This window comes from Rhinopithecus bieti, unplaced genomic scaffold (assembly GCF_001698545.2).
Source record: "Rhinopithecus bieti isolate Rb0 unplaced genomic scaffold, ASM169854v2 scaffold_5889, whole genome shotgun sequence".
NCBI lineage: Eukaryota > Metazoa > Chordata > Mammalia > Primates > Cercopithecidae > Rhinopithecus > Rhinopithecus bieti.
The window spans coordinates 1,114,577-1,127,856 of NW_016805277.1; the positions used below are offsets into that span (position 1 = coordinate 1,114,577).

A 13,280-nucleotide genomic window follows, 5' to 3' on the forward strand; every position below is an offset into this window, starting at 1 on the left:
ATATATATTTTTTTTTTTTTTTTGAGACAGAGTCTCATTCTGTCACCCAGGCTGGAGTGCAGTGGTGCGATCTCGGCTCACTGCAACCTCTGCCTCCCAGGTTCAAGCAATTCTCCTGCCTCAGCCTCCTGAGTAGCTGATTACAGGCACCTGCCACCACGCCTAGCTAATTTTGTGTTTTGGTAGAGACGGTGTTCACCACCATGTTGGCCAGGCTGGTATCAAACTCCTGACCTCAAGTGATCTGCCTACCTCAGCTTCCCAAAGTGCTGGGATTACAGGCGTGAGCCACCATGCCCGGCCTATTGGTGTAACTGTATTTTTAATGTCCATCTCTCCTAATAGTCAAGCTGCAAGAAGATAGGGACTCCATGTGTCCTGTTTATCACTGTGCCTGCCTTTGGCACAGTGTATGACATACAGCAGGTACTCAAAAATGCTTGTGGAACAAAAATTAGCCAGTTATGGCGGCTTGCCTGTAGTCCCAACTACTTGGGGAGCTCAAGCGAAAGGGCTGCCTGAGCCCAGGAGGTAGAGGTTGCAGTGAGCCGAGATCATGCCACTGCACTCCAGCCTGGGTGACAGAGTAAGACCCTGTCTCAAAAAACAAAACAAAACAAAAACGAAATGCTTGTGGAAAGAGTCAGTGAATGAATGAATGAATCCCAGGATTTGTATGAAGTACGACTAAAGTATAAAACTTCCTGCCCTGTCTTAGCAGGGAGAGAAGAGGCAGGAGGCTGGCAGGATTCTTCCAGGTGAAACTGAGAAACTGGTCTTGGTCACTGTCCCAAAGACAATCACAATGGCTTTGGCCAGGACAATCTCTCCTGGATATCTGTCTACACTAAAAGTCCCAACGTAGAGCTAGAATTGGCCTTAGAGTTAGAAGTGGTCACTTCCTCCTCACCCCTCAAGGAATGTTTGAAGTTCTGTACTTAAAGAGCCAATCTCATCACAATTGTTTTCTGAGCACCTCATCTCATTAGAAACAACAGCTAATAGAGAAAGGTAATTGCCGTGTTAAGGCATGTCAAGTATTATCTTAAAGTTTTACATACATTGTGGCTCCTAATTAATATTACCCGTCTTACAGATGTGGAAACTGAGATTCAGAAAGGTGAAACCGCTTGCGTGAAGTCCCCACTGTCTAACCACAGCAATACTGCCTGCAAGACACAGAGGGCTCTTCTTTTAAAAAATCTTTTCTGGGTCGGAACCTGATAAAGAGTGTCTTAGCCAAGAGCAAACTTATGCAGCTAAATTCAGTATAAATATGAGAGAAGGGCTGTAAGAATAGCTACCCCGGCCGGGCGCGGTGGCTCAAGCCTGTAATCCCAGCACTTTGGGAGGCCGAGACGGGCGGATCACGAGGTCAGGAGATTGAGACCATCCTGGCTAACACGGTGAAACCCCATCTCTACTAAAATACAAAAAACTAGCCGGGCGAGGTGGCGGCGCCTGTAGTCCCAGGTACTCAGGAAGCTGAGGCAGGAGAATGGTGTAAACCCGGGAGGCGGAGCTTGCAGTGAGCTGAGATCTGGCCACTGCACTCCAGCCTGGGCGACAGAGCGAGACTCTGTCTCAAGAAAAAAAAAAAAAAAAAAAAAAAAAAGAATAGCTACCCCTTGCCCCGTCATTTTTCAAGCTACCATAAGGCTAAGTTCATAAGACACTTAAAAAAAAAAAAAAACCCCACTCAACATCTCTTTTTTTTATTTTCATGAGGATAGCAGCACTTCCTGCTCTTAAAGAGAATTTATTACACACATTTCTTTTGCAAGACAAGTCCCAGAGGCCAGGAGGCCCTTCCAGCTGGCGGGAGCAGCAATGTTTCCAACTATAGAAGTGGATCCTGCCCCCCACCCCGGAGGAAGGCAGTGTGAGTCTCAGAAAGCAGGCGCTTAGCCTAGCGGAAGGGCTCGCCCCAACCCGCCTGCCTCACAAGGTAGCAAAGGAACTGCTGGTGGGCTGGAAACTTGGCTCAAAACCACAAGGGCAAGCACAAAACCTTTTTTTGGATTCTCCTGTTTTATCTATCAAATTATGGGCATTTTGCATTTTCCTGTACCATACGCCTTCATTGTTTTACTATAAAACAGCATTTCAAACATCTGGATAACACCTCCGCTCCTCAGGAAGGCATCTTATTTACCCTGTGGTTTGGAACCCAACGCAGTCTGGCTATCCTTGTCTTTACCCTTCACCCAGGGGAGGAGAAGGATTCCATTTTTAAAAGCAAGGGTTAAGCTGAGAAGCTGCATCTCCACTCGCTGAGTTTTCTTGGGGAGTGGGGGTGGCATTCCTTATAGAGGGACTTTCAAGGACACTGGGTCTAGGGGACACACCCTTGCTGGTAGCAGAGGTTTCTCCCGGGCCCCTTCCCCAGGGACTAGGCACTACGCATTGGTGAAGGGCCTCAGTGGTACATGCAACTAGGGACGTACTAATTTGTCACCAGAGCCTATAGAGGAGCCAACAGCTGAATCCCCACTCCCACCATCCAGGCTTCCAGCTCAGGGTGGCCTGCTTTACCCGACACTCCCCACCTCCTGCCCCACTCACCTCTGGGGCTCCCTTCACCCCCCAGGGCTCCATGAGCCTCGGGAAGGAGTCACATCTACAGATCATCAACTCCCTGGGAGGGCCCAAGGCAGAACTCTACTATAAGGTCTCTGAGGCTCACTTGCCTGGAGTCACAGATGTCCTGGGGCAAAGCCTGGGCGTTCTGGCAAAGCCAGGCTGCACCTCCCATAACAGACCCCTTCCTGTGTAGCACCTGCATCCTGCTGACAGAGGGCAAGTTCCCCAGGGACAGGGCCTGTGCTTTCTGTCCCCAGCACTGAGCTAGGCCCACTAGGTACTCTTGAGCACTTGCTGATTTTGATCAGCATCAGCAGCTCCCAGTACAGAGACCCAGGCCTCTGCCCACTGGCTGACTTCTGGGGACTCTGATTTCCTGAAAATGAAGCTTTCTACCTCAAAACAGCCTGCCTGGGGAAACCCCCACCGCTTACCCTGCCCTTCCGCCTGTGTCTCTGCCCAGGTCAGAGGAGGACACCACCTCAAACAGTAGCCCCCCAAAACATGCGGCTGGCCTCCAGGTCTCTCCCAGAACTGTCCTTCACACCTCTGGCAAGTCCGGGGCGGGGCAGAAATTTGTCAATCCGCCATCCCCTCTGTGAAGCTGATGGAGTGGTGGACTGCCCCCACCCACACTCCCTGACGTTGCTTAGATCTTTGAACCAGGCTGGAGAGCCTCCCTCCCTCTCCTTCAACCTAGCCATAGCTTCCACTCCCTACCCCCTCAAAAATACTCAAAGAAGCTTCCGGGGAACAACCAAGCCAGGAACTCCTGTCTTAGGCAAAGGGAAGGAAAAAGTCTATGGCAGTTGTCTTTTGTTTGTTTTGCTTTTTTTTTTGGGACACAGTCTCGCTTTGTAGCCCAGGCTGGAGTGCAGTGGTGCAATCTCGGCTCACTGCAACCTCCGCCTCCTGGACTCAAGTGATCCTCCTGCCTTAGCCTTCTGAGTAGCTGGGATTACAGGTGTGCATCACCATGACTAGCTAAGTTTTTGTATTTTTTTGTAGAGACAGGGTTTCACCATGTTGGCCAGGCTGGTCTTGAACTCCTGACCTAGGGTGATCTGCCCGCCTTGGCCTCCCTATGGCAGTTGTTCTTAACCCTGGATCCCAACAGGAGGGCTTGTTAAAAAAGTACAGGTACTAGGGGGCACGGTGGCTCGTGCTTGTAATCCCAACACTTTGGGAGGCCGAGGTGGGCGGATCACAAGGGCAGGAGTTCAAGACTAGCCTGACCAACAGGGTGAAACCCTGTCTCTAACAAAAATACAAAAATTAGCCAGGCATGGTAGCATGCACCTGTAATTCCAGCTGCTTGGGAGGCTGAGGCAGGGAAACTGCTTGAACCCAGGAGGTGGAGGTTGCAGTGAGCCGAGATCACACCACTGCACTCCAAGCAGGGTGACAGAGTGCGACTCAATCTCAAAAAAACAAAAAAGGTGCTGGCCAGGTGCACTGGCTGATGCCTGTAATCCTAGCACTTCCTGAGGCAGGCAGATCACTTGAGGTCAGGAGTTTGAGACCAGCCTGGCCAACATGGCAAAACCCCATCTCTACTAAAAATACAAAAATTAGCCCGGTGTGGTGCAGGTGCCTGTAGTCCCAGCTACTCGGGAAGTTGAGGCAAGAGAACCTCTTCAACGTGGGAGGTGGAGGTTGCAGTGAGCTGAGATCACACCACTGCACTCCAGCCTGGGGAACCAAGTGAGACTCCATCTCCAAAAAAAAAAAAAAAAAAAAAAGGCCAGGCATGGTGGCTCACGCCTGTAATACCAGCACTCTGGGAGGCCGAGGCAGGCGGATCACCTGAGGTCGGGAGTTCAAGACCACCCTGACCAACGTGGAGAAACCCCATCTCTATTAAAAATACAAAAATTAGCTGGACGTGGTGGCACATGCCTGTAATCCCAGCTACTCCAGAAGGCTGAGGCAGGAGAATCGCTTGAACCTAGGAGGCAGAGGTTGCGGTGAGCTGAGATCGCAACACTGCACTCTAGCCTGGACAACAAGAGCAAAACTCCGTCTCAAAAAAAAAAAAAAAAAAAGTACAGGTGCTATTCCAGACCATGTAAGTCAGAAGACCTGGGGTGGGGTGGTATTAAAACAGTAATCTCTGCTCTCTGACTTCCATCAGATTCTGAGATGTGTCCCACAAAGGGTTAAGCACTAACAATGGCTACACCATTTAGTGAACCAGGCAAGTCCAGAAACTCATTGTGTAAATTATTACACTAGCTCCCCAGGCCAGGCTCAGGACTTCAGGGCCAAAGGATAGACAGCTCTGCTGGGATGCCATAGGCAACAGAAGGCAGTAGGCTGAGTTCTCAGGGGCAGCTCCACCTTTTCCTTCTACTGCTTTAAGGAGATCCCAGGGCAGACTTCAGGCTTTGCGCACTTCCACCAAAAATCCTAGCCCAGCCGCCCAAGAATCCTGGGGCCCATGCCTTCAGCTCTCAGCTTGGAGGCCAGCACTCACTCCCCTTTCACTCTGGCTGAGGGAGGGGCCAGCCACTGGGCAAGGGCCAGATGGGAAGCTGGGCCTCCAGGCCTTAGCCCTGTCCAGGGTCCTGACTCCTGGTCAAGCGCTTTCTTCAGCCCTGAGGCACCTCACTTGGTGTAGAGTGCCCCTTGACTCGTGTCCTTAGGGTGCATTGGGAAGGGTCAGCTCCTGAGAGGTCATCACAGGGCATCCCTGCCTATCTCACCCAAACCCAACCCCAGCCCTTTCACAGGTTGGATTCATTGTGCCCACTGCCTGTGCCATGCTAAGCACTCCTGGTCCTCAAACCCCCACCCCATCACTGCCCACATTTAGAGATGAGGAGACAAGTGAACCACGGGTTCCATGGCTCTGCAGTCACCAAGGAGGGGGTTTCCACAGCACACACATCACTCCATAAGTGTTCTCACTGGGGACTCCTGCCACACTAAGCAAACCACGTGACCAGCCTGACAGCCACCCCACAGGCTTCATACTCTAGGGGACTGAGTAGATGGGGCTCCCAGAACCCCCTTCACCAGGGTATCCAAAGCCCAGGCTCAGCAGACCATAAAGGCCCCACCCAAGCCATTCACAGAAAGAGAAGAGAGCAGCTCGTGAGGTGATTTAGTGCAAACATTCTCTGCCGCCAAATCCTCGCTTTCATCTCCGCCGTCTCATGAGCCAAATAACTTGGAAGCTTTCCTTGATGGTTTCCTCTCTGCCCCAAGATAACGGCTCAACCTTGTCACTTAGGGGACCAGGAAAACCTCTCAGGCTGCTCTCCAGCCTACTGTAGGAGGAAAACCTTGTGCTCGGCAACAGTTCAAGGGTTCTGGGCGGGGAGGACTTCACTGGCCCTTCTAGAGCCCAGGACTTGAGGTGGGGAGGTGTCTCCTAGGCAGACCTCAGAGCCTGTGGAGGCTCCTGGGCTTGGACCCAGGGCCATGTGGAGCCAGTCCCCAGCAGGGTTGGGAATCGATACTTGTACCATGGGTTTGACTATTTTTAGGTGTGGAAAGGTACAAAGGCTCTGGGCTGGAAAACCCAAGAGGCAGGGGAATTTTCTGCCCCATGCAAATTGCTCTTTCTTCTCAGCCTCCGCTGACACCTGTTTCCTCCCAGGCAGGCCCAATCCTGGGTGCAGATGGCAGCCTTGCGCCTGGGAGGTGGCCCCTCCTCCCACTGGAGATTGGAGGAAGCAAAGCAGGGGCAGGAGACTGGCTTAAGCTCCCCGTGGAGTCAAAGAGATAAGCCAGCGCTAGGAGCCCCCCAAAACTTCCCCATCCCACTTCAACTTGAACAGCTATGGTAAACAGGAGATAGGTGGGATACTCGAAAGGCAGGTTCCTCATGTCTGAAATGGGAATGACAATTCTTGCCTTCCAGGACCAGGAAGGCACATAAAGGTAGCTACTGTTTTACTACTTCAACCACAGCAACTGGGGAGTCCCTGTAGTTCTCAAGACTGGGGTGAGGCTAGGCGCAGTGGCTCATGCCTGTAATCCTGACACTTTGGAAGACCAAGGCGGAAGGATCGCCTGAACTCAGGAATTTGAGACCAGCCTGAGCAACACAGTGAGACCTTGTCTCTACTGAAAAAAAAAAAAAAAGACAAAACAAAAAAAAAATTAGCTAGGCATGGTGGTGTGCACCTGTAGTTCTAGCTACTCGGGAAGCTGAGATGGGAGGATCACTTGAGCCTGAAAGTTTGAGGCTGCAGTGAGCCATGATTGCACCACTGCACTCCATCCTGAGTGACAGAGGGAGACCCTGTCTCAAAAGAACAAAGGAAAAAAAAAAAAAGACAGGGGTTGGGAAGGTCCCAAACAACCAAGAGCCAGCAGGGCTCCCCAAGGCCCCACCTGCCTTTTGCTTCCTTGGCTGCACTTAAGCACATCCCATCCCCCTACCAAGCAGGGCTACCCCAGGAGGGCAGTGAGATTCAACACTGTCCCACCCCCACCTCCACCTCACCCCAGCACTGCATTCCCCTCCTGTAATGGTATTCCCAGAGAAAACACTGTCTATACCCTACCCACCATGGGGCCATGGAGGTCAGGCTTGGGGGATGGGGCATCAGGTCTCAAAGAATTCTGCTCCCACCTCCCCAGGGGAGAGTCCTAGGGGAGGGCAGCTCCTGGAAGAGGCAAGGCGGAGTCCTTTTTCAGATGCAAGGATCTGCGGAAGCCCCCCTCTAAGGGCTGGCTAAAGACAGTGGAGCCAGGACTGCACCTGTGGTGAGGGAGCACAGAGGAGGGGCCAGCGTGGAGGAAAGACATCCTCCCCAACCCATGCCGAGGGTCCTGCCACCAAGCTCTGGGCCTTTCTGCCCTTGGCACTGTGAGCCCCAAGGATTTAAGGTTTTGGCTAAATAGCCTTGGCATCCTCACTTTCCTTATTTACAAGAGGACTGAGAAATTCTGGGCTAGTTTTAAGGGTTAAAAAGGAGCATCCAGCCCTAGTGCCTGGCTACTTCTTGGCTGTAGTACAGTGTCCTACTTAAGAGCCAGGATTGGCCGGGTGCAGTGGCTCATGCCTGTAATCCCAACACTTTGGGAGGCCGAGGCAGGCAGATCACCTGAGGTCAGGAGCTCAAGACCAGCCTGGCCAACATGGTGAAACCCCGTCTCTACTAAAAATACAAAAATTAGCAGGGTGTGGTGTGCGCACCTGTAATCCCAGCTACTCAGGAGGCTGAGGCAGGAGAAGCATTTGAACCCAGGAGGCTGAGGTTGCAGTGAGCTGAGATCGCACCACTGCACTCCAGGCTGGGGAACACAGCGAGCCTCAGTCTCCAAAAAAAAAAAAAAAGAACCAGGATTAAGACCCTCCATCTCTCCATCTCTCCATGCTCCTGTAGCCCCATCTGTGCCAAAGGCTTCTTCTGTGGTCAGTGCAATGAATGCCTCGTGGTATTAGCACTGAAGACCTAAGAAAAGGAGCAATAAGGCCCTAGGGTGGGAGTTTTCAGGGACCTCAGGAAGGAGGGTCCAGGTGTCCAGGAGTCTACCCACCCCCAGTGCTCTTCTCAGTTCCAGAGGCCATAAACCTCTACCTGCTGTAACAAACATCCCAGGTCAAAGTAAGGAAGGCTTCAAATGCAGATGCCTGTGAAATGGGTACAAGGAACCTATGACTAACTGGCTCTGAGGACCCCATCCCTTATCCATGCGCCAGCAAATCCTTATCACTCTTGGCTTAGCCTACAAAATGTCACAAACCCTACTGCTTCTCATTGCACTGCTACCACCCAACTCTAAGCCACCACTGTTTCCCTGCTGGACAACTGCAACTCTCCCTTCTCTCACAGCAGCCAGGGGGAACTTTCACTAAAACATCAGGCTGTGTCATTACCCTGTCTGAGATCCTTGAAAGGCTTCTCCCCTTGCTCAGATTCATTGGAACACCTTCACAACAACCTGGAAGGCTGAGGGAAACTGGCCCCTACTCCCCTTCATTCCACTCGGCCACGCTGGCCTCCCTCTGCACTGCCCATGCCCTCTGCGAGAAATGCTCTGCCCCTGTCTCCGCAAGGCAGCTCACTCTCATTCCCCACGGATCTCTGGGAAGCTCATCACTACCCACCTCGGAGGGCTTCTTTTCGTTCTGTCGGGGCCAGCCCGACTTGGTGCTGCTGGGCAGTTTGGAGCATCTTGATGCGGATGTAGATGTCGCATGACCTGCAGAGAGAGAACAGTCCATTAGGGGTCCTGGAGGGCTAGGAGCACCACCCACTCATGCCCAAGAATAGGAAGCCTCTAAGCAAAGCCCCGGCTAGAATGTTCAGGAGGGAGAAACCTCAGTGAGCACCTAGTGGACTATCCTTGCTCTGGGCCTTAGTCTCCCCACTGATGAAATGGGACATGAAGCCTCCTCTACTCGCCAACCAGAAGGGCTGGAGAAATCAAAGGCTGTTACTGGGGCTCAGTATTAGTATAATGTGTGACCCCAGACAAGTCCCTGGCCCTCTTTGGGACTCTGCTCAAAGAGAGCTGGAATAAGCCTTTCATGCCCACTCTTCACCCTGCCCCAGGTTAGGTACTGTCCCAATACTCTGGGATGATGCAGTGGGTATTCAGAGGCAGAGCAGGGCAATGGGAAGAGAGATGCTCTGAAGCAGATCCAGGCTACCAGCGGAGTTCTGACCCAGCCACTTACTAGCTTGTCACCCTAGGCAAATGATTCAATCTTGCTGAGCCTTAGTTTGTTCTGTAAAATGAGGGCAAGAGAACACCTATCTTCAAAGGGCTGTTGTGAGGAATAAGTGGTATCATGCCTGTAAAGTCTGAGCACAGTCCCAGGCACACAGTGATTCCTCAGTAAACATTAGCTATAGGCCGGGCGCGGTGGCTCAAGCCTGTAATCCCAGCACTTTGGGAGGCCGAGACAGGCGGATCACGAGGTCAGGAGATCGAGACCATCCTGGCTAACACGTCTCTACTAAAAAGTGCAAAAAACTAGCCGGGCGAGGTGGCGGGCGCCTGTACTCCCAGCTACTCGGGAGGCTGAGGCAGGAGAATGGCGTAAACCTGGGAGGCGGAGCTTGCAGTGAGCCGAGATCCGGCCACTGCACTCCAGCCTGGGCAACAGACCAAGACTCCGTCTCAAAAAAAAAAAAAAATTAGCTATAATTACTAGGGTCTAAGGCCCTTGCTGGATGACAGGGCTGTGGCCTCTACCCCTATGAATCAAAGGAGCAGCAAGATATAGGGAGACACTATGGTTTTGGCTGAATAGGGGTAGCTGCCATGGGTGGGCACAATGGAGGGGGCTGGTGGGGAGCCTTGCAAGTACCTGGCCCTCTCAAAGGGTTCCTCTGCCTACAATAAAGTTAGAAATGGAGGATGTGGTTTTTGGTTCTACTGAGCCAGGCCACAGGCAGCATGTTGTAGCCACAAAAGGCCAGATGCTGTGATCTCCTGCTATAGGGAAGAAGGGCTGGCCAGGTGGGATGCCAGAGCCAAGCTGAGCAAACAGAGCCTAAAGGACAACAAATGAGACATGGAGGTAGGGACAGGGCTGAGACCTCCTTGGTCATCCTAGTGGATCTACCCTTAGGCTTAGGCTTTTGGGGGGCTGTGGAACTCTGGGAGCTAGGAGGGGCCTTGGCAAGCCCCCTAATCTCGCTTGCTCATAAGTGTGAAGAAACAGGTCTAAATTTGCACAGCTCCAAGCCCGGCCTCCTTGGCAGGTCAGCCTCTTCCTTAGCCTGGGCGTCCAGCAAGGCAATCATTGCTAGATGAGATCTTCCTGGCAGCACAACCCTCCTACCCACAGCAGATGGAACTCCTTACTCCAACAGGCACAGGCAGGCCTGGCTTTCTGGGCACCTGAGAAGAGCTGCCTTATGACCTAGTACCAGAGCCCTCACTTTGCATAAACCTCCCTTCTCTTCTCCAAATTTCAGGGGAGGCTCCCTAAACTTCTTCTGCTGCTTGATAATGCATTCCACACACCCCTCCCCGCAACCATCACATCCAATTGACACGCCAATCCACACACAAGTCTAACTCTGGGATTCTATTGCCAAGATTTTATGAAGGTTGGGTATCTTCATTGATTTGTTCAGCAAACATTTACTGAGCACCTACTATGTGCCAGATCATAGCTGGGGATATAGTGGTAAGCAAGACAAGAGACCTCTTATCAAGGAGCTTACCACTGATTGGGAAATGGTACTTATCCAGTAAGTATGATAAAAGGTGACTGGGTTTGTATCTGTTGTATACAGACTTTCTATATGGGCCTTGACTTAATATATAGAGAAGCCCAGAGGGGAGCCAATCTGTTCCGACCAGAGCAAAACAAATGGAGCTGGGACCTAGAGGGTAAGGGGGAGTACAGCTGGGAGAACAAGGCCCTGGAGGTCATGGAAGGTGCAGGGACTTTTTTAGAAGTGGAGGGGCAGGAGTGGAGAAACCTGACTTGATTTATGCTTTCATCAACATGCCTCTTAGTGAAATTAAGACCATAGGGCAGCCTCCTCCCATCTGGGCCTGTGGGCCTGACCACTATTCAGATGCTTTCCCTGCAGGAGCCCAAATTGGAAGGCCTTACTGTCAGTGGTGTCAGAGTTGTCACTGCTGATGGAGTATTTTCGCCTCTTCTCTTCCATCTGCAACAAAAGGCAAGCCCATTATACTCACGGATGGCTTGGGAAATCCTCAGCCTCTCAGAAAATCACCCCATAACCTACCTCCCCACTTATTCCACTGCAGAAAGAACAGAATAAAGCCCTGCCCTAGCCTTCTTCTCTGCCAGCACCACCCTCTTCCACCCATCCACAGAGGCCCTGGGATTCTAAAAGGCTGCATCTCCCACCTCCTGAGCCCAGAGCCCTCGGTTAAGCAAGGGTCTAAACAAAGCTGTTGTAGAGGGAGAGGACATGGGGGTGTCACCAAGCAGAAGCTGAATAGTGACCATGACCTGCCCAGTCCCAGATGCCACCCAAGGACACTCAGGCCCACCACTGCAAAGGCCTCCTGAGCCACAAGTCCTCTAGGGATGTTAAGAGGGTAGAGGACAGGAAACAAGACTGATTCTTCCAGGAGGACCGTGCTATCGGAAGTTAGGGACAAGCCAGCACAGACAACACTGAGGGCCTAGTCCTGTGAGTGGTGGTCAGCAGTGTACAGAAGCAGGAGAGAGGTGGGGGACGCTCCAGAATGAGTCCCTGAGACACATCAGGCCCAGGGTGACTGGTCCTGGGTTGAGCTACCCTGCCCTCCTACTCCCCATCACCCTTCCCAGATAAAAGTACAAATAAACTCTACCTCAACTGCAACATCTAACTTCACAGTATTAAGGACAACTCTCACATAGAGGCCTCATACTGAGCTCACACAGAGTCTTCCCTTATCCACACCATCTCCTGTTCTAACCAGGTGAGCTGTGAGCTCCATTTACAAGTGAGGCCAGTACCCTGTCCTGCTGGTAAGTGGCTGAGATGGGACTGAATCCATAAGGTCTGATCCCCAGGTGCATGCTGAGCTGCCTTTGTACCCTCCATCAGCTCCTGGCTGCTGGAAGTGTTTTCCCACCACTGTTTCCTATAATCCTCATGAGTCCCAGGTGGCAGAGCCTGCTCTCATCCCCTCAGAGGGGATCACAGCAGGTGGTGCGTTAACCTGCTCTGGGTCTTACAGCTCGCCTGTGGCTGAGTCCTAATGTGGGAACACGTCGGGGGCTCAGGGTTCAGAGCACGCTCCCCTATGTTCCCTGACTGACTCCCCACAGCAAAGGATAGGGAGGAGTCTGTGTCAGTAGAGAGAAAGCCCCGTTGCCCAGCCCATCTGCACCTAACTCCCGCTGCCCCCAACCCCAGTTCATTCCTGCTGAGCCTTGGGATGCCACCATCTTACTGCAGCCTTGCAGAGACTAGGGAGCATCTGCTCTCTAAGGTGGGTTTGAACACCCAGATCTCTCAGCTGACCAGGATGGCCCTCCTGCCTTGGACTTGATCTTAGCCGGGAGCTTCTCTCTACCCCAGTGCCCACCACCAGCAGGATCAGGATGGCAGGAAGACTCACTGAGGCGGCTGCTTGCCACCCAGCTTCAAAGGTGCCGGTAAAGTGCCCTCCAGAGGCTGAGGTTCCAAGGGTCACTGGTGGTACAAGCAGCACAAAGGCAGGAGCAAGGATGGCTAAGACTGCTAAGCACTCATGGTAGCAGGAGGGGGTCCACAGGGACCTCAATGAGTCCTTAGAGCAGCCCTTTGTTACACGCATATACCATGGCTGCTTCCCTTTCGCAGAGGAGGAAACTGAAGCTCAGAGGTTAAGTGACCTGCGCAAGATGTCAGTGACTGTATTTGATTCAGGAGATCATGCTCTTGACCTTCTGACTTCTCTGCCTCTGCGCAGTAGAGCACAGACAGCCCAGCAACCCACAGCTGCCACCCTCACTGCCTTCCAGTGTCTGCGTGTCAAGGGCATGATACCTGTAATCCCAGCACTTTGGGAGGCCAGGGCTGGAGGATCTCTTGAGCCTAGGAGATCGAGACCAGCCTGGGCAACATAGTGGGACCCATCTCTACAAAAAATTTAAATATTAGCCAGTTGTGGTGGCACATGCCTAAGGTTCTAGCTATGCAGGAGGCTGAGTTGAGAGGATAGCTTGAGGCAAGGAGGTCAAGGCTGAGGTGAGCCATGATCGTGCCACTGCACTCCAGCCTTGGCGACAGAGTGAGACCCTATCTCAAAAAAAAAAAAAAAAA

The 13,280-nt window shown here is 52.3% G+C and overlaps 1 protein-coding gene across 11 annotated transcripts in view; it reads right to left on the reverse strand.

The window, feature by feature from the left end:
* The window catches only part of JADE2 (jade family PHD finger 2), a 59,473-nt gene that overhangs the window by 35,582 nt on the left and 10,611 nt on the right, over window positions 1-13,280 (reverse strand). For all 11 annotated transcript variants that reach the window (XM_017871971.1, XM_017871965.1, XM_017871972.1 and 8 more), the window contains 2 exons: window positions 11,123-11,180; window positions 8,651-8,745 (listed from right to left, as the gene is read on the reverse strand). In XM_017871971.1, the coding sequence (XP_017727460.1) occupies window positions 8,651-8,745; window positions 11,123-11,180 (153 nt within the window). Of the gene's footprint in view, window positions 1-8,650; window positions 8,746-11,122; window positions 11,181-13,280 lie in introns of those variants that run through there.